General features: G+C 41.1%; 1 protein-coding gene across 1 annotated transcript; it reads right to left on the minus strand.

Annotated features, from left to right (window-relative positions):
• Positions 1-112: 112 nt before the first annotated feature.
• Positions 113-23,552, minus strand: nptnb (neuroplastin b). The gene is made up of 9 exons (XM_079997560.1): positions 22,833-23,552; positions 13,329-13,676; positions 9,133-9,307; positions 8,468-8,562; positions 4,914-5,047; positions 4,533-4,806; positions 1,508-1,529; positions 1,325-1,386; positions 113-1,228 (listed from the first exon to the last, which is right to left on the minus strand). The coding sequence occupies exons 1-8, from the start codon at positions 22,909-22,911 to the stop codon at positions 1,326-1,328; spliced, it is 1,188 nt and encodes a 395-aa protein (XP_079853686.1). The 5' UTR covers positions 22,912-23,552; the 3' UTR covers positions 113-1,228; position 1,325.
• Positions 23,553-23,598: the final 46 nt, after the last annotated feature.

Raw genomic sequence — 23,598 nt, forward strand, 5'->3', positions numbered from 1 at the left:
TGACAGTGTGGTGTGATGCAGTTGCTTACCAACACAGATTTAGAAAACAGTTAAAGATTGTAATAGCAAAAGTATAAAAAAAAAAATACATGTCAAAAAGTTGATTTGTTATGGAGTTTTTTTATTTAGAAAAGGAAATTATTGGTCTCTTTATTTTAACGTGGCTCTAAACTCTGGTCCCTCATTCCAACCAACAGGTCCATTTGCACCTCAACACACATAGATACACTGTTTTGATAGAAGAGTCATGCAGCTACAGCAGTGTATTTCGCTAGCCAGCTCCCAAGGTTTCCCCACAATATTAAAGCTTCACTGAGTATAACAAACTGCCCTCCATATATCTATTCATGAATACATATTGCATAGGATTATAGCCATGCTGTACAATTGAAAAGAGAAAAATAAAGATAAAAATGAATCCATTAAATTAGGAAATATAAAAATTATTATTTTTTACAGATTTGCTATCATTTGAACACTCATACCGCAACATACAGTACACAAGACACCTAATTTAATCTGGAAAAAATAAACAAAAATAATACACTTATTTGTAATTTTCATTTACTAGTTTTTACACACAATATTCATCTTCTGTAATCACTCTCAATGAAATACTGCCAGTTGTGAAGCCCTTGCTTCACAATAAAATGTATTTTAAAAGTGGATTCTAATCACAAACTAAAATATAGTAATGACCATGATATGCTGTACATTTTTTTTCAAGGATAAAACAACGCTTGTTTTCATATAATTTCAGATGGTTCCTTTAAAAAAAAGTAAAAAACAAAATTAACCCCAACAAATCAAATAAACAGTTCTTTTTGGATGCAAAAAGCCACATGTACATACATGAGGGATAACAACAGAAAATGTCTACTCTGAGTATCCTATTGCGTAATTATATTGCATGCATTTTACATGATATGTAATACAAAAAGGATTGCCTCATTGGAGGACATGATAAATTAAAAAAGGAGACATCAATAGCACATTAAAAATGTGTACACCTCGGGTGGTTACTCATCTTCATTGTCAGCCTGAAATCCTCTTTTAAGACTGGATAAGGCATGCTTAAGACAGCCATTATGTTCATTTTGTCGACAGTGGTACTCTGATATTGTTTCTCATCAAAAGTGACAAGATATGCTTTATTAAAATCTACTTGGAGCTGCCTCCACCTTCCAATACCTTCATGTGGTCAAAATATGCAGTTTAGCCACCTCATCTATGAAAGGAAATCCAAAGAGAGTTTGATTATACAGAATTATCCCAATATATAGAGTTCGCTTTTGGCAACATACTAAACTGAGTGAGTAAATACCTTATTTTGTGTTCCTCTGACGAATATTTTTGTCTTTGTGGTTGTTTGTTGAATTTGTTTTCCTAAAAAACAAGTAATTATCAATTACACAGTGAAAGATGGAGGGTATTTGTAGTAACATATGCAAGCGCTCGGTATCTTATGTATAATTGATTTATCGAGAAAAAATTAAAATGTACTCACATTGGTCCACCTGGTTCGTCATCTTTAAAATTATAGAGAAAAAAAGAGAAATAAAATATTAGATCAATGTTAAACAATTCTGGTCTTATTGCCGGATAAACATAATTTTTTATAAATTTTGTGAACTACCCAGATCGCCTTTGGTTTGAAATGAGCTGATCAGACGGTAACTCAGTGAATCCACCCGTTTACATTTCTTTAAAATCATTCATTAAATAATGATCCGTAACAGCTGAAGGATTTTGGCCAGCCACACACTCGGTTCTTGCATGTGTAATACTACGATTAACTTTTTATTTAGGTCAGAATTCAAACACAATGCACTACGTTCTTTGGGATAGACAAAAAAAAACAACCTTGTCATAGTTTTTGAAAGATTTAACTAATTTCCCCAGAGGCTAATGAAACGGTCACGTTCCCAAAATAAGTTCAAAGACTACAGTAAAATATACACAAACCCCTGATGTATAATAACCCTGCTGGGGGAAAAAAAAAGTGAACGTACAGATCAGTGGAAGTGTTCAATGTAAAGGAGGAGTTGAGGTCATTGCAGTGAGTAATGAATTAGTTTGGAGGGCCTCGTCTGGTGTTTATCGTAGGGATGAGGATGTGTCCACAGGTCAGTAAAGCGTTAACGGTGAAACTGTTTGAATGACATGCAGCCACACATCTCAGAGCATCATTCCACAGCGTTGTTATGACAGTTATAATGTTAGATGGCACAACATGAGTGTTGAGTGTGTGGGGTAGAATTGTTGGTCAGCACACCCTACCATCGGCATCCCTTTTAAGCAAATGATACGCTGAAAGTAATGATTTTACAAACATAAATAACGATCGGCACTGCATGAGTTTGGTATGTTAAGACAAGACAGTTTTATTTCAAAAATCGCATTTTTCCAATTGAAAGCAAACAATGGAATTTAATCAGGAGGCTCGTGGGTAGAAAATAGAGATTTCATCCTTTGCCTCAGAGCCCAGTAGGTTTAGACTAAAAGGCTTCAAACATTTCTTCACCGTCGTGAGGACAAAATTCATATTGTGTGCGGCGCAGACAACGGGGAAAAGCCCCTTGGAATACAGGACGCTAAAAGGGATATTTAGAGAGAGACAGCGCCGAGTGCGTGAGTGGGGAGTCCTCATTTCAAATTTCAATGGCGTAAACATGGCAAATATAATCCATTTTAATCTGCTCATCTTTCCAGTGGATCAAACCAAACTCGCGGGCATGTTTGGCGCTTACCTAGGCAGCTGTGCATAAGTACACAATGCAGAGAATGCTGCACACACATTTTTATCTCTCTATGGACTCTGTTTGATAGTAAACGTTAATGTAACCGTGTATAATGTTGTTGGGGCAAACGCATACTCCATGATCATGTTTTTTTTTTTTTATTCACTATGAATATTTCACTTAATTACCGAAAATGTGAGTTTTATTCTTTTATTCAGGTATAGGATATTTTTTAACCAAGGCCAGGAGTCATAGCACCATCTGCCAACACCCTGTGAAAACATGGTTTTCCTAATACAAATGTATAGAATTGGATGGAGAAATACCATGCTTAAAGATAACCGTTTTTAATTTAACTCAAGCAACGGTCTCAATGGTCTTGGATGAAGGCTAGTATAAACATACAAACTGACACGTAAAAAACAATCAATCTCTGGAAACATGCAGGAGCTCTCACTTACCACCCATTTAGAATTTGATGCCATTTGGAAAAGGGGGGAGGAGATAGTTACCAATTAAATCATATATTACGTCTGAAATTACCCATATGCTGATTACCGCTCAGCAGGAACAGTAGTTGTTATGAATATGGTTGATAAAATGAGCTAATATTATTGCCGTTAGCACATCACCAAAACAGCAAACTCTTGTAAAGGTTAGCAGCAGGTCCCCTGGTGTTTACCTAATGTGACACTGTAAAGGTCAAACTAGCATATGCGTCTAATGTGTGGCTTATGTGTGACAGTGTTGCGTTTCAAGGAAGTCAGTCCCTTGAAAGATGATTGTTTAATGTAGATCTACACTTTATTCCCCTGCACTGTAAACACCCTGCACTGTAAACACCCTGCACACCCTGCACTGTAAACACCCTGCACTGTAAACACCCTGCACTGTAAACACCCTGCACACCCTGCACTGTAAACACCCTGCACTGTAAACACCCTGCACTGTAAACAGCCTGCACACCCTGCACTGTAAACAGCCTGCACACCCTGCACTGTAAACACCCTGCACACCCTGCACTGTAAACACCCCGCACTGTAAACACCCTGCACACCCTGCACTGTAAACACCCTGCACTGTAAACATTGAATACTGGTGAATATTCACCAGTTCGCTTGCAGCCATAGAAATGGCATCTTTTCAGAATTGACGAGCTTCACTCTTTAATAGCTACTGACTTTTTTCCAAGAAGCTTTGTTGATGATTGGAGCATTGAACTGGGGATTGATAGTATGTTGAAAATATATGTATCTGTATCAAAGCTCTACAGACAGGTTTAATACTAATGTAATCATTGACAAGGATCAGACGTAACAAAATTAAAATACAAATTTGGAAAATATGGAAAATAGTCTCACTGTAAACTCACTGGCAGTTTTACTTGTATGTGTTTTTTGTGTATCTGCAATTATAATTTCTTGTTTTTAGTGCCTATTACTTTATTATGTTCTCACCTTAATGCTAATACTATAGATATTAATCTAAATCAGTATATTAGATTGAGTGTTTTTTTTAATTTTGGGATTCGATGATGCATGTGTCGTCATATTTCATCTAATTGTGTAAATATCTTTATTTTAGCAGATTTGTCTTTATATACTATGCACTTATCTCAATTTATTTCACTGATTTATTCCACAAATCTCATTCGGTGTAGAGATCGATAATTCATGTATTTATTAGAGGTTATTTGTCACATACATATACATAGTCATAATATGCAGTGTAATCTATTGAAAAACATTGTTTTTATTGAGAGAGAGAGAGATTTGAAAATATTCTTCTTACCATCCATGATCTCGTCTGGACTCTTGCGTTTTTCGTACACAACGATGATAACGACGAGGATGATGACTTCTGCGAGGACGCCCAGGAAGGGCCACAGCGGAGCCAGGTGGCTGCGCACGCGCAGTATGGTGGTTTTGGCGGTGGTTCCGATCATGTTTGTGGCGTTGCACTGGTAGTCACCAGGATCTGTGCTTATGTTCACGTTCAGGATATTCAGTTCTGTGTAGTTGTCTCTGTTGGTGATGAAGAAGCGTCCGGTGGAGTTGTCAATGTCCTGGAATGAGGATTAATAGCTTAATTAAGTGATTTTTGGAATGCTTGCTTATCAGGATTAATTTTGCAAATCAAATGAAACATCATTACAAAAAGAAATAATTATACCGTGTAAGATGTTCCGTCTTGTTTCCGCCATATCCAGATGGGGTGTGGGTAACCGACAGACTTGCAGTACATCGTGGCGTTTTCCCCCTCCTTTTTATTTTCACTTCGTTTGTGACTGGTGATGTCAGGTAAAACTGGAACGAGAATTGTGAGATACAAATTGAGGGAAACTTTTATCTCAAAGCAAAGCATTAAAGCATTAAGTTCTGAATTTTAATGCTGGGTATCATCATTTTTAATAATGAAAAGTGTTCAAGTTGAGGTGTGTGAGGAGGGTTTTGAATTTGGCAATTTTAATGTAACCCTAATTTCCCCTGAAAACTGACATTAAACAATCGTAATGAATTAACTGTTCCACGTGCTGACGTCAACATAAAATTGGGGAACAAAGTGTCTCTGAACAAATTATTAATTTGGGTGACTATAAATAAACATATAAATATGACATGCACGCTGTGGAATCTATTGATAACAAAGACGAGCACATTCTGAAAAGGCATCTTTTTTTTTTTTACTCTTTGTCAGACGAAGAATCCTTTATTTAACTCTGAATAACATCAGAATGATTAACGCTTCAGTCCCTACATAATCCTTGAAATTATGGTAATTTTTTCCATGCAATTAAGCTGGATGAGGGAAAGTTTTTGTTTTTTGAGGGTGGGGGTTGGACAGTGCACGTGAGCGGTGGAGCAGGAGGTGACGTCATACAACTAAATATGGTGCACATGTGCTACTCGGGTGGGGGGCGGCGTGTGGGGGCTGATGCTTATTGAATTATTCTGATGACTGACAGCACTGAGACAACCCACAGAGCGGTGCCAAAAACCTGGAGAAGCTTCCATTTCACACTCCTGACAGCCTGTGATCAGTAATCCCTGCTTGCCAGACTGAGGTAGTGTGCCGCTGTACGAATATGGGTTCAATGTGGAGATAAACCAGGTCAGGGCTGTTATAGCTGCTGTGTATTAAGGCTAGAATAAACGAGATTAAGGGGACACAGGATTGTTAGATCGTTGTTTCATTATGTGCTCTTCCCCACCATGAGAGTTTAAGAACTGTTTCCTTGTAATATGAAATTTCATGACATTCAGTGCAGTAGAATATCTACTATATTTATACCCTGTCAATACTTGCACCCTTACTGCCACTTATAGTCTATATTTATCTTTATCTGGTGCATAGAGCACATTTTGTATATCCTAGAAAAACTATTCCTCGTATATAAATATACTCAGAATATTAATGAACAGATTCCGATTCTGATATATTTTCGCAAAGTTTAACCGTAAACAATATATTTCTGAAAATCTGCACTTAATTTAGAGAATTATGAGGTATAAAACATGCATCTCTGGCAATCTTGGTATAATGGACAATAAACTCCACTTCTGCCATCGAGATTGCTGGGACTGGATTCAGAGCCTTAATCCCACAACATCACACAACACTCCATCTGTTGCCTCTGAGCCGAGTCCTGTAAGGATGGGAGTGCCAAGGACACTGTAGGCGAGGGAGCTCAGTGAACTGCTGCCAGGAGCACAGAGCAAAGATCTCCCGCACAACACTCGAACCAAATATTCTGGCCACCGAAAAATTTCAAGCACCTGCGGCAAATGGCGAGAGCTAAGACCTTGAAAGAGTACCCTCTCTAAATATCAAGCTCCTTTTTTGCAATTCTCTGTGGGGTTTTTTTGCCACACATTAGAACAATAACAGAAGCATGTATTTTGTTAAAAATCAACAAATTATCATAAATACAGTACAGGTACCCAGACAGCAAGCCTGCAGAGCCATGGGCTGCCTGCCAGTGGCTAGGGCACAGTGCAGTGCAGTTTTAATGCTGATGAGTTCTGTCATCTTACAAGCCAATGAAAGCAGAACACACGCGGTCATCACCCGTTACGCAATCAGCCCGTTCTCTAAGACAGCCATGGAATAAGAAGCAGGGCGCACGGCTCAGTCTACAGCATGGGAATGCCACGGCAAATTGGCTTAAGCACCACACGCACACGAACACACGCACAAGCTTCTGCGAACAGTTTCACTTGCCCTTTTCTCGCTTAGAGAAAACGGCCTTATTTCAGTTGATTGTAACAGACAGATCTTTTTTTTTTTTTTTGCCTTTCTTGTTGTTAAACCAATTGTTGTACACATCTTGTCAGTTTTTATTTCACCTACAATTATTGAGAAATATGTTGTTTTTTTTATATCCATATATTCCAGTATTATCGGTCAAAGTGCATAACTCATTGCTCAATCATAGCTAGGGCCCGGCTTTGTGATTGCGTGTTTGGTAAGTGCCTGCACTGTCTGTCCCTTTCGCTACGCTGTTTTCTTAGTGAAAGCCCAGAGTGACAACAGCCTCGGGAGCGCTCCCTGTCATCACCCGTGCACTAGATGAACCCAAACATCTTTGTCAGCGAGGACTTCCCACACATAGCTCTGGGGTATTGTTAACTTTCGTAGGCCACCTTTGGCTCTCTCTCTCTGCCTCGCACTCTCCTCGCTCGTTTTCTGAAATGCCACATTCGGATGAAATTAAATTAACTCAAATTGAGGCTTCGGTGATGGCATAGGCAGGGTCGGCCCTAGCCTTTTTGGAGCCCTAGGCAAGATCTGTAGAAGGTGCCCCCCCTTAGGCCCCGCAGCGTGCACATGCCAAAAAATTGTGTGTGTGTGTGTGTGTGTGTGTGTGTGTGTGTGTGTGTGTGTGTGTGTGTGTGTGTGTGTGTGTGTGTGTGTGTGTGTGTGTGTGTGTGTGTGTGTGTGTGTGTGTGTGTGTGTGTGTGTGTGTCAGTTCATTTTATTGGTGCGAGGTGTCCAGAAAAGAGGGTAAATGGCCATGGTGACGACAGGGCGGGTTCTGGATTGTTCTGTGCAGAGAGGATGCTGACGGAGAAGAGTGAGGGAGAGGGATGCGGCGATGTTCACTTGTCGCTGGTCGTAATGTGACGAAACGGCAAGATAAAGAGAAAAGTTCTATAAAAGGGTCACAGCCATCCCCTGGTTGTTGTTTCCATCTGGACACCTCCACCCCCGGGTTGGTTGTGAATAGAACCGGGCTTCGGCTACCAACGACACTATCGTCTGCGTGTCCTTCACTGAGTCCTGTCTAGTAAACATCGCCAAACGCCACAATATTTTGCATTGTCTCAGCCCCATTGTCAAGCAGCACTCTGGGAAAACGTCTGTTACTGGCGATACTGTCCACCCCCATGGTTGAGATCAGAGCTGAGCGGCTGCCAGCCGCCGGGCACGCGACTACTGGGCAAAACCAGAAACTCATCGGGGGGGTTGGGGTGGCCAAAAACTTTTTTTCTTCGAACATCTCTTCTTAAAACACAAATAAAATCTGGGGGTGCCCAACGTTTTCTTCCGTAATTGTATTTTCTTTCATTTTTATTTCCTTGTCTTCGCTTGGCACCCCCATGGATGATTGGCGCCCTAGGCGGGCGCCTTTATGGCCTTCGCTGAGGGAGGGCCCTGGGCAAAGGCTATAAAAATAGTCCACAGGATTTTAATGTTTCAGTTATTGAAATATAGGTTTGTCTTACCTTTAACTTCAATAGTAGCATTTGCATTTGGCGCCTTGTCAAATGTGAAAACACACATGTATTCCCCAGCATCATCTGCCCTCGGTTTATTGATTCTGCAACAAAACACAGACACACGCACATACACTTATTTTCTGGATTGTTTTTACTTTTATCTAGTTCAAGCATTTAACAGTGGTACATCTATTACATTTTTCTATATCATTCCAAAAAGGTATTTTTGTAGATTACGCAAGTATCCAATCTTTAACCAGATTCCCCTGTTTATTCCTGATGTGATGTGACAAGTCAGCAGCCAATTGGTTTCATCTTGTGGCAAGAAAGCCAGTTTTACTTCAACGGGGTGACAGTATTGTGTCCTATAGTATGTGACAGCAGGAACTAACAACTAGCTACTACCTCAGGGTGGGATCGTGTTTTTTGGTTTGTCAGTATACGCATCTCAGTTTGATATTGTCTTAAGGCAGCCAGGATGAGCAGGATTCTTTGGCAATTTAGTCAGAAAAGTTCCTTTGTGATTGCTGCATACATTGAACTTTTATCGTGCTAACAGTCTTAACTGATCTTTGAATACAGTCGTGTTTTCTTTTATTATGCTGCTTTCCGTCGCTTGAGAAGAAAAAAAAAATAATAATCAATACATTTCACTGCAGGCTGTTTTTCACCTGTACTGTGTGTTGTTATCCTTTGTCCGTGTATCAGAGATCTCTTGCCCATTCTTTATCCAGAGACTTTCACGGTGGGCGTTATGGGCGTTGGTCAGGTTGCACTGCAAGGTGATCGGCGGCCCGGATGTGTCCGCCGGCAGGATGATCTGATCAGAGGCATTGATCTTTGGCTCTGGAACACAGAGATGATCAAGATTTATCAAATAGCTTGGGATCTAACACAAGTGATACTTTCTCACCAAACAAAAGTTGTGGGCTGTGTTTCCAAGCTCTGTGTAGGCGGCTGGTCGTGAACTGAAGAGACATTTTCATGCAAGGCACGAACAGATACATAAGCACAACAAAGCAAACTCTAATCCTTTGCATAATTCCATATACATGTTATTTATCTCTAAGGAAGCTTTACTGAGACCATCGGTAACATTTTTACTCTTAATTGTTACTGGACCATTGTAGTATTGTCTATTCTGTATTTGCTCAGCAGTTTAATGCTAAGCATGACCTACATTGACCAATTTATAGATAAATAGGTATTGGTAGGGAGGTATAGGGGAACTCATTCACTTGCAAATAAATAAACATGTAAATAATAACTACAAATAGAAAGGGAATACCAACTCCCATGTTCACTCTCGAAATTCTTAATTTTGAAATGATTAATTTCATTTTAAGAGCAGCTCTATAATTATACCAGCACAAGCTTGCAGTAGCTTATAGAGAAATCTTTCGCTAGCATGTTTACAGTCAAATTGAATTTACTACAAATGTTGTATGCCGAGCAATTAAATCTACCCTTCACTGCAATAGTCTGTCTATTCTTAAATTCGCTGTTAAATGATCTCAGCATGTATTCTTAAAACTAAATCAACTGCACAGCAGCTTAAAAAATTATCAGATAATTTGTAGTTTAAAGAGGAAAACGAGAACGACCCATCTGAGTCTCGGTACAAACGTCTAATTTTACTTCCTTGTTCCAACGGTTATGCACATTGATATCTAGTATCTTTAGGATGCAATGAATCTTATTCGAACACAAATGTCTCGTGACACTCAATATAAATGGTCAAGTGACACTGAGATTATATGCTTTATTAATAGATCTGCGCTGAGCAGGATGAATTGTGAACAATATCACTTTCTGATCTGGTCTAATCCTAAAATAAAAAAAAAAAACACTGAATAGACCTTTTATAGCTCATAGTGCATGTACATGCATTTCTGCAGCACAACCCCCTTATGCACCTCGACCTCCACGTCTCTGAATGTGCTGGTTAACTTAACATTGTCAGGGTCCATTTCTCAAGGACACTGTTGGAGACGGAAGTGTCATCACAGAGCGAAGCGCCCTCCCCTCTGCCTCTGAGCGTCGGAGGGAAAGCTTCCCCCGCCTTTGCTCCTCCTCCTCCTCCTCCTCCAGGGCGGGCCAACCATGGCAACCATGCAACTCCCAGAGAGGAGGAGCATCGTAATCTCACTATTGGCTGCTACTGCAAGCCTGCTTGTAGAGCTGGGGATGGGGAGGTGCTACAGGGGCCGATGACTGAGTGACTACTATTAGCATTCATGGCACCCTCTTCATGCAGTTCTGTATATCCAGCAATAGCCGATGGGATTTCTCTCTCGCTCTCGCTCTCACTCTCGCTCTCGCTCTCGCTCTCGCTCTCTCTCTCTCTCTCTCTCTCTCTCTCTCTCTCTCTCTCTCTCTCTCTCTCTCTCTCTCTCTGTCTCCATTCCCATGCTAAAAAAGCACATGGTCTAAAAATAGTAACTCAGCAACGTAGGTAGACCTACATGCAATACATTAGGTACATAAATTAGCATTTGACAAAGAAGGCACAGCGGTCCACAGGCAATTTTCACTAAAGGTTGTTTGTAGGACACCTGCTCAAAGGAAGAAAAAAATCAATGAGATGAAATAGTATATACACAGTGAGCAGTGAGTGGATTGGCTATCCCTGTGTGTGTGGAATACTATTCCATTGTATGTGACACTACATGCATTTTAACTTTACACTGTAGTAAATTACTGTACCTGCAGCGGGAGTCCCAGTAGAGGTTATAGCTGACGCAGGACGTTCAACTCGATGTTGAGCGAGCTGGTTTTCCACTTATTAGACTCTTAACAAAAGTTTTCACATTTTCAAAGAATGTGACTGTCTTTGTTTGTTTTTTTAAATGCCATATAATAATAATAATAATAATAATAACAATAATAATAATTGTTATTATTATAATTATAATTATAATAATAGTTTTACTATTACCTTTCAGGATAAACATGATAATCACATATTACCATGTTATGGCCAACATACATTGTGTTGAAAAAAATAAGAGCTAAATGTTGAAAGAGGCTTTCTTATGTTGATATGTAACTGTCATCTATCTAATAACAAAGACAAATGTGTGAGGGATAAGTTCCATATCAAATCTTAAAAAAAAAAAAAAAAGAAATTGGAATTGAATCCGGTTTAAGAAATAGCATAACCAAAAAGGGCAGTCAAGCTTCCTTTGTAAGGGGAATACATGTTATTATATTGAACATTGCAACTATACACTATCAAACTAAAATAAAGCAACCAACCTCAGCCTCAAACAATACATTCACATCAACGGGCTATGATGTATAGCCTAATATACATGTAATAGTGTGAACATATACATGTATATAAGAAGAACGTCAGCTTTCAGTAATGACAATATCTGTAATACAAAAATGTGCTAAACAACAATTTTTCCCATGTAATTTTGGCTAAATTGTTTTTCGGTAGAAGATGTGTGAGAGAAGTGAGCGGTTTCCAGTGTACTTCTTTTTAAGCGGTTATTAAGTGTTATGCACCCATGTGACTAGTGCTCACAGTGCAGTGGACAGAATTTGTGAATCTGATCAGTAGCTGAGGCTCACATGAGTCGGCGAGCAGCAGACAGACCCTTCTTAGCTTCTCGGAGAGTCCGCTGTGACTAAGACCATGTGATTAAGAACATATATCCTCTTTTTGCGCCAATGGACGGGGCACTTAATCAAGTGCAGATTAAAAAGATCCCAGTCGACGCTCTGTGTATTTAAATGTTTGTGTTGCACACAGCAGAGTGGAAAATGCTATAATGTCATTACTGATCCACAACCACACAGTTAATGGCTAAGAAGGCACAAGGTTATAAATCGTTCAGGCATGTCCGGAGTAATACTGCTCTCCTGGAGGAGGACGGAGAGAGAGCGCTTGGGGACCATCATGTGGTCTTGACCTTAAACTGATTACCCAAAGAATACACTGAATATAATAGTGTGTCTGCAGATTTTTAGGACAACCAGAATTGAATTAGAATTTAAACTGAAACAGAATTGAACAGAATTGGATAAATGAAGTATGTTAAAATGTGTATATTGAAATTAATAACTCATGCATTCAAATGTAAGAGTATTAAGTGACTTTTAAGGCCGAAATGTCTAAAACTGAATTTAAGATTTTTTTAAGGACCTACAGACACCTTCATAATAGCACAAAATGTTTTCTTCATCAGGAAAGAGTAGACAGCGAGGGTCGCTCTTTCTACCTGAACAATTGCCGCCTTGTGTCTTCCCCCAGTCCTATCTACAACTCGCTCAGAATGAAAGCCATTCAGAAGCGACACTACTTCAAAACGCCACTACGGCAGATCTCCACATGTTGCAAGCAGGGCTTTGAAGTAAAGGAAACCACCAGCGTACAAAACAGAAGTGAAGACATAGTGAGAACAGGAGTGTGTTCAGAAATGAAAAATATAAATTAGTGGGTTGGATCAAGAGTGCAGACAAAGAAAAAGACAATTGCATTGGAAATCCTGAGACACGATCAATTCAGAAAAGCTTGTGTGAACAACATGCAATGTGACAAAGGTTGTAAAGGACGGGGGGGTGTAGGTGGATGTATGGGTTATCCACAACAAACAAATAAAAAATGAATCTTAAAACAGGAAAAAATAATAACGCTTGCATGGTGCAAACGGAAAGGAAGGTTAACTGCTATACTTGTATAGTTTTCTATGAAAGTCTATGAAAGAAGAGACATTATCTGAAAATCAGGATTTTTTTTTTTTTTTTTTTTTTTTTTCTGTTTATCCAGTCCACTGTGGTGAAGGTCTTGAGGGTGTCTACGGTGTGGCGTGGCTGGGACTGGGGAGGTGGGGGGCACTACAGAACATAGACCACTCACTCTGTAGCACCGTAATGGTCGCCTGGGCGCGGATCCAGCTCAGGGCGGGGTTTTGCCGGAGGTCATTGCGCCTGGGGTCGTTGCTCGCCCGGCATTCATAGGTCCCCGAGTCCTCCAGCGTGAGGCGCGTGATGCCAAGCACGCTGACCCCGTTTGCTCCGTAGGCCGTGTTAATGGAGACCCGCCGCTTGCGGGCTCCATCCCACAGCTGCTTAAAGGAGTCAGCTCGGTTGATCTCAGCGTACCACCACTGGATCTCGGGGGTGGGGTTACCGACCACATCGCAGTACAGCTCAAAGGTGTCCCCCGTGAGCTTAATCTCAGACATTGGCGACTTCACAAACCCGGCTGGAGAGGAAAGGTGTATCAGGGTGACGGAGGGGAAGGAAAAAGGGGGTGGGTGTCATAAGGCCAGGGAGATGGAGAAGGAAAGCAAATAGGAACATTGGGAAAAAAAAGAGAGGATGATTAAAGGCAACCCAAGAAAAAGCAAACCACAAAGCATCGATAGGTGGGAAAAAAAGAAATGTCTCTAAACCCAGAGCCAACGAAAGGCACATAATGTTAATACACAGTTTTTAGTTTCTCTATCTTAGTTCACGTCATCCTGTAGGGTGGATATCGAGTGATCACTGTCTTTAAAGAAGGTTTAGAATATTCTCTGAATTCATTTGATTTGAATCGATATTCTGGATATCACATCATTAGTTCCATTGAACTGAACACAATGAATACATTTAAAATGAAAATGTTTGCAATTGTTAATAAATTAATATACAGATGTCAACATCACGCATGCTTCCTTTACACAACCCAAGACGTAAATTGTAAAAAGAATTGATTTAAAAAATGATAAAAAAAATAGATATGAGTCTCATGTTAATGCAAACTGTAATGGAAGCCCATGCCAAGGAGTTTCAACCATTTACTTTCATTTTGTCAAACAAGTAAACCATCACATTGGAGATTTGTACCATTGCTGCATTCTAAAGTAGGCTACATGTCAAGCAAACTCAAAATGTGTTTAATTTTAACTAAGCGCCTGGAGATTTGTCCATCACTAACAGGAGTAACTGTGTTCCTGTTCATTGTAAAGATCGTGTGACTGTCAAAACCACCTTGAACTACTCAGTTTGCCTAAATAGACATTTGGGTGCCAAACATGTGCTGTGTATGATGTCATTGCTGGATAAGAACATTGCTTGATCCAATGGAAAGTCATGTGAAAAATCAGTGGCTTGGAAATATTCCCTTGAGCTTATCATGTCGAAATGACACTCCATCACTCATCAAGGACATTTTGAATATATTATCTCTGCTGAAATTAAGTCAATTCAATCTACAGTAACATGTATTTTTATAAGTGAGCCCGATCATCACATTTGAATCTCTTGCTAAGTAATTTGAATGTTACAATATTGCATTCCTTGTATAATACTGATATCAGAATTTTCTACAGGCCACTTAGAAAGTGTGAGCAATGCAGCTGCCTTTATTTTCACAAGTCATTTAGAAATGAGCAAAGGTATTACAATAAACAATACATTTAATTGAACCCATTTTTTTTTCTCAGTGCATGCATCGCCTGTTGATAACCAAGAGTCCCACACCATCTTTACTATACTGACCTATAAAAAAATTAAAATAGTCGCTGCCAGTGTAATACATTGCTATTGTGAGGACTGAAGCCAGTCGTATGCTGAATGGCTCTACTTGTGGTAACATCTTACTGTCACATAAGTGATCTCAACCATTCGGATATTTTAAAGTAGCTATCTTTCATTCAAGTTCCACTTTGTTGATAGCAGGTTAGTGTCATGGGGCATTTCCAATATAAAACTTAATTAAGTCCCTGTACCAAAAGTCAGCTTGAAAAGGCACAGGAAAGAATCTCTGGATTCTACAGTGATGTGATTTTTAATGACATAATTGTGGTAAATATTTTTTCAAAAAAATAAGAATCATAATATATATATATATATACATATACTGTATATACTGTGTGTGTGTGTGTGTGTGTGTGTGTGTATATATATATATATATATATATATATATATATTAGAACAATATATAAGGTGAAGATGTTGTTTGCTTCAATGCACATGCAAGCCTGCTCCTCACACATACCTAGACAGATTTTATCCATATCAGCTCTAGCCTCTAACCCTTGAAATTAGGCCAGCCTTTCTGTCATTCAGGATAAGCCGGGCTTAATGGGCAATGCCTCCCACTTCACAAATTTACATATGCCATTCCTGCGGTCCAGGACATTTCACGAATATTAGGGAGAATGACTCCCACTCATAGCTTCAATCCAGACACAAATTCATAACATCACGATTTTTAGCAGGAAGCCGCCTCATTAACACTGAATGGTAAAATAAATCTGTTTTCACTGGAGTTGTCAGTTCATGTGAGTGGTGCACGAGCATGGCATCACTGATTAGGAAGTGTGACAGACCCCCTAATTTCTGGATATGTTGCGTCGTAGAGAAACAAATGAACGGTGGAATCCAGTGGTAGTCCTATTCTCTTTAAGATGGAACACATCAAAATCATTACCGCCTCCTCTGTGAGGGTTGTGCGCTGTTTCATTGCCTGATTCATGCCTCTGTTCCACATCAGTAGGCCCCACAATACACTGCCAGCCTTAATGAACCTCATCTAATGACAAATCACCTGTACCGCAGGCCTTGTTCTCCAATGCCCCTGAAGCCTGTCAGCTGTTAACCACATCCTTAAATAAATCAAACCAAAGAAACACTGAATAACCCCTGCATGCAGGCAAAGGAAGGAGCAGAAACTCAAACCCAAATAAGCCATTGTTCTGTGGACTGTGTGTTGTGTCCAACTACAAAAGCTTACGAGCCTTCCCAGACCTGTCTGGAACGATTAGCAGCAATGTCTCATAAACCCATGAGCAGAGTAGCCGAGAGGAAAAAATAACCGCAAGTGACAATCCAGCCTATTCTCTAACCCCTCTGCGATTATTCTTGTCAAATCTCAATTTAATAATTGCATTTAAAGCATATGCAAATAGAACTAATTCAGTGCTAATTCAGAGTCTGTGAGAACTAAGTTTATTGCATTTGTACAATTTGCAACTGTCGTTTAGACAATAACTAAAAGTGTCTATGCAGCCTTTTCACTTCCTGCCTGAGTTATTTTGAAATCTAAAATTCCTTTGATAGGGACAGTGGACTCAAACAGGGCGTGCAGTTGTCTACCAGAGAGATTTCACATACTGAACAATGCATGGGTGTGGTGCACCTTGGCAGCAAGTCCACTGAGCCAAGTCCAGTCTGTGACTCACAACCACTGGAAAACACTGGAGATTATAGGCAAGATAAATTGAAGAGAGAATTAAGCCAAAGAAAACTTGCGCTGTGCTTTTGCCAGGAATTCTGGTCTGATGGTATTACCGTATTTGCTCACAAGGCGTGGGTCTGTGTCTTAAGCCCAGAGATATCCAGAGCAATTAACGTTTGTGTCTTTTCTCCCAAAACATCTGGGCCCATCAAGCACAGGCCATAATTCCAGAGGGTAAATACAAGCCTTGCCACCTACACTGTTCATGCAATATCTAACTTTCATAGAACATTTACCCAAGAAACATAGTGGAGGGCTGTAAGTATGGATATGCAGAGAGCTGACAATATTACATGGTTATCAAACCTTTAGTCCAAATATTATATTAAATCCATAATTGGTAAACACAATAAATAGTCTAATTACCAACGATGTACAGTTAAAATAACTAGACTTGTGGGAATATTTTGCTTGAATTTGTAGATACTTATGGGATATCTAATAGTCCGGTACTGCTTACGATATCAGCTCTGCAGAAAATGTGTATAATAAATCACAACATGGTCCCAACCTACTGATAAATGATACACACTGGACTCCACCAACTGTTATTTAACACATTTTCAAGATAAATATATGGAACATTAGCAACCCTCATTTGTTTTCATTGGATTCCCAGATTATATGGTTGATAATGTTAATATTCTAAAACATTTGTTTTTCCTGCTAAATATGTATAAGAATAACCGTGAGCAAGCTCCAATGGGATATATTAATGCATTTTTATTTTTCTGTTTAGAATACCATTCCTCCAGCTTGTCACATGAATCACTCCTCCCTCCACAACCTCATTTCAACAAATACCCTGTACAGTACGTACGGGTGTACTGACCCTCAAAACAAACTCTGACAATGCTTTGCCAAAATAAAAGCATTGCTTTCAGATGTGTCCTACATCTTGCAGATATCTACACCACATCTCAAACCGCTCTTTTAGAGAGACATATAAGGGACATACAGGCGACATTGAGTGTCACAATAAGTACACATGGGAAACAGCCGAAGCACTTAGCGTATGAAAAGCTTTTCAATGGATATTAAAGGCAAGATGTAAGTTGGTGACATTACCCATAATTCAATGGACGCAGAATAAGCAAGTAGGGGCATGTAAGTAGCTATGGTAAATTATAGTCGAATAAAAAAGGCAAGAGTTTAAAATTTAATACAAAATGCTTTGACAGCAGGCATTTCACTTGGCATCCTCACAATAGTTGCATCAGTTTGCTAAATTGCAACGAGACCTTTACAAGCGCCGTTAGAAAAAAAGATCTGTCTCAGGTTGTGTAGCGGTAAACGTCTCTATACATGCCCCTCTCGGAGAGGTGGGGGAAGACAGAGTTCCCCAGAGAACAAACAGCAGAACACACATTACCACCATGCAGCCTGAGAGTGAGTCAGCTGCCTGCCTACAATGCTGCTTCTGGTCCCCAATCCCAATGCACACACAGAAAAAGCTTCTACCGAAGAAACCCCCAGGCTGCCGAAGTGCTTACATACCGGCCAATCTGTGTTTCTGCGGAGGAAACATGTATGACGGCACGCCCGTCGGCCCCGCATACGTGGAATATTATTTGTGACCATCCGCCTCATACGGTGTGATGCAATACAGCTACGATAGTTTCATAACCACCCTCCTGATAAATACTTTGTATACCTTTTCACGGATTTGACCCACTCGTTAAATTCCCATTTGATTTTATCACACGAAACGTTACACTTGATATATTGTCGTTGAGCTAAAATATGGCAAAAATAGCCCCCGATGGTATTAAAGCCGAATCCTTCCAAAATAAAGTGCTGTATTTGAGCATGCGCGTCGCCACCGCACTGTAAATACTTAGGGGGCTGTCACACCGCTCGCAGAAGGGAGGCAAAGCTATTTAATAAGATTAAATTTCCAATAACTCAACGTGAGTCTGAAATGCTATAATCCTTTGCCCACCCTATGAGCCACCCAACACTTACTGAATTTTTTTTTTTTTTTTTTTTTCCCCCCCTCTGGAGGTCAAGAAGACACATGCGAGAACTAATGACTCGTAAAAAAACAAGCGGTGGTATTGTGATCAACAGAGAAGCTCTTCTATTACTAATAATTACTGTGAGAGCGACACATTATTTACCCCAGGTTGACTAAATATGACCCCTCGTTGCTCTCATCGACCAAAATGACTCATGCACGCCTCATAGGGGCTGGTGAAATCCTGAAGGTTAGAGGGTGTGTTTAGTTGGTCCAAAAACACAATGATTTACAGTCAGAAAATATTCATCTTAAGGTCGTGCCTCCGTAGATTTGTTGCACTGTCTTTTAGGCAGTGGGATGCATCTCCCATAAATGCCGAGCGTATCGGGTTTCACAGTAGGCAACATGACTCATGTAGGAGCTGGCTTGAGTCCTACAGAATGTTTTCCGGTCGCCTGAATGCGTCCTTTATCTAGACCCCGTACACTAATATGATATGGACGATGGGCTACAGTACTGCGTCGTGTTTAACTATTGACTGAATACTTTGTAACCGTAGATAAGCTGCAGGTGAAAAGAATTATAATCTAAATGACATTATTGGATATTTGACAAGATGTTTCTATGACAATTTTTACAAGGGTCATTGTTCGATATGATTCGATCGATAGCCTCTATTTCTTTAAGTCCTTCATCCATCAGCTTGCAAGTCAAAGTACTAAGAACCAAAATATATCCCTGTAAACCTAATAAATCTATTCATTTTCACAAAAAAATGTATAAACAGTCGACAAAGATTGTTTCATGTGTTGTATTTATCAAGGCAGGTCACGAAGAAATGTTCTCTCTTTCCTCCCATCTAATCGGGGAACATAATTCCAGGCGCCTTATCAGTCGTTCAGATCAGCCCCCCAACTATCCCCATCCTTGTCATTTTTTATGCATAAAGACCGTGGCCGGTTCGAGTTTACGCAGTTCACCGTCGCTCATCCAGCCTTCAGAGGGGCTGTGCAGCTGGGCGCGTGGAGGCCATCCATTAAGAGTTAATGGATTCACTTTCACAAAAGAACCTTAAAGCCACAGTTCTCGGTGCAGTGTCTTGGCGATAAAAATAGAATCATGGCAGAATGGATGGATGTTATTTACAGTGCTCCAAATATCTGTCACAGAATCTGGCCATCCTTATTCTCCCCAAGTCTAAGGAAGTAATGACTCCCAATTCCCTGCGCTTCGCACGTGCCGTGATTACATCTCATGCACTTATAATTACAAATCTCTCCACATCGCTGCCTCGACTCAGAAATATCACAGAGGAAAAGCTATTTTTGCATAACGTGGCAGGCGTTGATCAACATTAATCTGAACTAATGGCAATATGAAAGGCTTGGACATTCATGGGCATTCAACATAATATAATGCATGATATCAACATAATAGTAGCCTGTCAATAACCAAAAAACACTACTCATCAAACTATGTTCAGTTTGTGCACTATTTGGGGGATTTTTTTTGCTCCCTTTATGAAACAGGAAATGCTAAGAAACATTTTGTGGCCGGATGGCACCAGTCTGTCTCCCCCCTGGCCCCTGGGAGTCTCAAAAGAGCTGTGTGTGCGTGCGTGCATGCGTGCGTGCGTGCGTGCGTGCGTCTGTCTGTGTGTCTGTGTGTGTGTGTGTGTGTGTGTGTGTGCGCGCGCGCGCGCTCACATCTATGTGGTGTGAATTAGGACAAAGAGGGTGGGCACCAGCACTGGGCAGAAGACCTGACCAAGAGTTTGAAATTCCTTTGCTTGAGCTTGATCAAACAATGGAAAGGCTATTTTTGTATTTGATTTTTCCAGATGCTTATATTAAAGTATGCAGTCGGGCAGTGGGTAGAGCTATCTGCACATTGTCTGATGTTATAGTGGGTTTTATCTGGGGGTGGGGGGGGGGGGGGGTTCTGATTTCCTCCCGCCCCAAAGACACCCGGATTCGGCTTATTGGAAACGCTAAATTCCCCGGCAGGTGTGAATTGTGTGTGAGCGCTTGTGACCCTGCCACGGAGCGGCATACCACTCGGGGTCCCTGCCTGCAAAACTGCAATAGACTGCAGCGTCCGCTGACCCGGAACTGAGCGATGAAAATGGCGTGGAAAGCAATGGAATATTAAAGCACGGCCTCGTGTGCCTCATGCACACTTCTGGTCTGAGAAGAAAAAAGCGCGACGAAGCAGAGTAAAGGAACATACTTTGTTACATAACTGCTGCAGGATTTCCTGTTCATGCCTTAAGACTTTGATTCATAATTTTTTTCCCCCACGTCTCTGATGGTCTCGATAGCCGCTCATTCCTCTACATACACAGAACACTACTGTTTGTACACAATATTCGTAACATGCATCTGAAACAACTTGTTTAACCTGTTTGTCTTGTATCCAACCGCAATTTTTCTCCAATGCGGTCAGGAAATGCATGGGTAGTAAACCAGTTGAGGGGAAACATAGATTGTTGTGTCTGAAGAGCGGTTTGGGTGGAGCAGCTTCTAACTAAGTATTCTCAACGTTGACGCGCCATCCAGGTCATACTAGTACGCCACACAGGTAATAAATGTTGACATAAATGATAGCTGATCCCCCCCCCCCATATTTGTTCTTCGTGTTTCAAAAACAGACGCCATACATTGATCTAAGAACAGTCTCTGGAAGCCTCGGCCTCAAAGTCAACTTTATTACTTCGGTTTCTAAGCAACTCATCAGTCTGGGCTCACTGTTCTAAATGCAAAGGTATAAATCACAGGGTTTTGTTTTTGTTTGGTTTTTTTTTAACCCAAATTTCAGATTATTATTTTGTGTTCAAATCAGGTTTGAGGTCAAAGGTTTTGAAGTGCACATAGTAAATTCCAAAAATAGATCTGCCGATGGAGTGAGGCTGTGGTGAAGGCATGAACCACTTACTTTCAATGTCAAACCTGTAAAGTGCACCTTGTATTTTTATGTCAGTAATCCCATCCACCCAGTCTTGAACTATTGCTTATATATATATATATATATATATATATATATATATAATATATATATATATATATATATATATATAATATAATGCTTGTATAAGAGTGTGAACATATGTGTTGGATTACATTCAATTGCAATCATTAGAATAAATTGCTTCAACAAACCTATAATGGTTTGATGAATTTCAATTTTAATCGACTGTATATCACAACTATCCCACGCATTTGATGTTTGTGCTTGTGATGTTGAAGATTACAAGAATAACACATTGCAGGCGTGCTGGCCAAATGCTGAAAAGCCTGTACTGGGTTGTGGAATCACAGGGAAATATACTGGAAATAAAATTATACTGAATTAATTCCAAGCAGTTAATGTTAATCCTTGAACTAACAGCTCTTCAAATCTATGTAGAAAGCATGTCATCCTAATCCTTAGGCCATTATGATGCATCAAAACCTTCACCGGTAATCTCTCATTTAATATTCAGAAAATGGACACATCCAGTACGTGGATATTTTTCACCCATGTCAAATACTTGCTTCGTGATTAGAACCAGCCCGTTTCAATCTGATGTGTTTAAAACGTGTTGTGTCAACACAAGCAGAGGCGTCCAGTTGTCAGTGTGGTTTGGGCTCTTGTGTAAAGCGGGTTTTTATGATGTTGTTCCTTTCCCTTCTCACACAAACTCCTGGCGAGGCTTTAGCCACTGTTTGTTCTGCGGTTCTTGGCACCACTTTACAGTCCAGAGCAGGTTAGTCTTGTCTGGCAGGATCCCTCTGGTACCCAACCCAGCAGCGGTGCAAAACAATACAGACATTCTTGCAAAAGGAAAGGCGTTAATTGCGCGCTGACAAGGTCCGACAAAAACACACATCATCAGAAATGACCTAGGGGATCCGTGCAGAAATCAATCAGTGGATGTTGCCACGAATGGGTATAACTAGATGTCAGGTATATTTACGACATGCGGCTATTAAATGTGTTCACAGGCGTGTAATACTCAGACGAGCTGATTGATGGAGGCGTAATAAGTTGTAACTCTAGCTCCAGGTTCCCCGTGGACATACATGGAGAGAAAACCTTCCAACACATCTCACACCGACCGGCCGTGCTGTCACCGTCATCCCGTTTAAACGGCGTTACCCCCCCCACCCCCCCTCCACGACGTCGGGTTTCTTACCGTTCTGCGCCAAGGTGGGAGGTAGCAGCATCAAGTTTCCAACAAGGACCACCGCCAGCACCGCTGCACAGGAATGCATCCTCCAGGCTGGACGAGGGGACCGGGGAGGGGGGGGCCCTGCAGAGGGAGGACCGGGTGGGGAGGGGGGGGCCTGGGGGGGAGGGGAAGGGGGGTCTTTGCAGGACAAGATGAGGAAGATGGAAGATGTCGCTCACTGTCCACAGTCACTGAAGAGACGCTGTGGATCCGCGCATCGCGCCGTGGAACCTGAGGATGCGAATTGGGAGAAAAGCAGATATCCCTCCTCCTCCTCCTCCCCTCCGTTCCCTCCTCCGAAATAAGATGGGCGATCTACGTCCGGGGGCCAGCGGTTCAGCGGCGCCGAGCTGAGGTCATAGGCGGCGCGGATCCCTCGGCTCGCAGGGGAGGCGTCTCTCAGTGTGTCGGGGAGATCGCCCACTGTGTCGGCGTAGTTCCGTGGAATCGAGAGATGCGCAGACCGATGCGCACGCAGCGGCGCTTCTCCCCAACGCTCCGACGGCTTCGGCGGTGAGGGAGGGAGGGGGAGGGAGGGGGAGAGGCGGTGAACGCGGGGCGGGTGGGTTGACTGACGGGGCTCAGATCTTACTGCAAAAAAATAAATAAAAAATAAATAAAATCACCGAATAACACGCAGGATCCTGTGTAAAGAGTGGGTCTGACAGCCGCGACAGGCCGCGTGTGCCCGATACGCTCTTTCCGGGGTTAAAACACCCCCCGACGCGCT

Source organism: Zeus faber, assembly GCF_960531495.2.
Source record: "Zeus faber genome assembly, chromosome: 3".
NCBI classification, from domain to species: domain Eukaryota; kingdom Metazoa; phylum Chordata; class Actinopteri; order Zeiformes; family Zeidae; genus Zeus; species Zeus faber.

Coding starts and splice junctions, on each gene's coding strand:
- nptnb (XM_079997560.1), bottom strand. CDS start 22,911: ATGCATTCCTGTGCAGCGGTGCTGGCGGTGGTCCTTGTTGGAAACTTG. Junction 8,563..9,132: donor GATAACAACACACAGTACAG/GTGAAAAACAGC, acceptor GTTTTGTTGCAG/AATCAATAAACCGAGGGCAG. Junction 1,530..4,532: donor TCCAGACGAGATCATGGATG/GTAAGAAGAATA, acceptor ATAATTTTAAAG/ATGACGAACCAGGTGGACCA.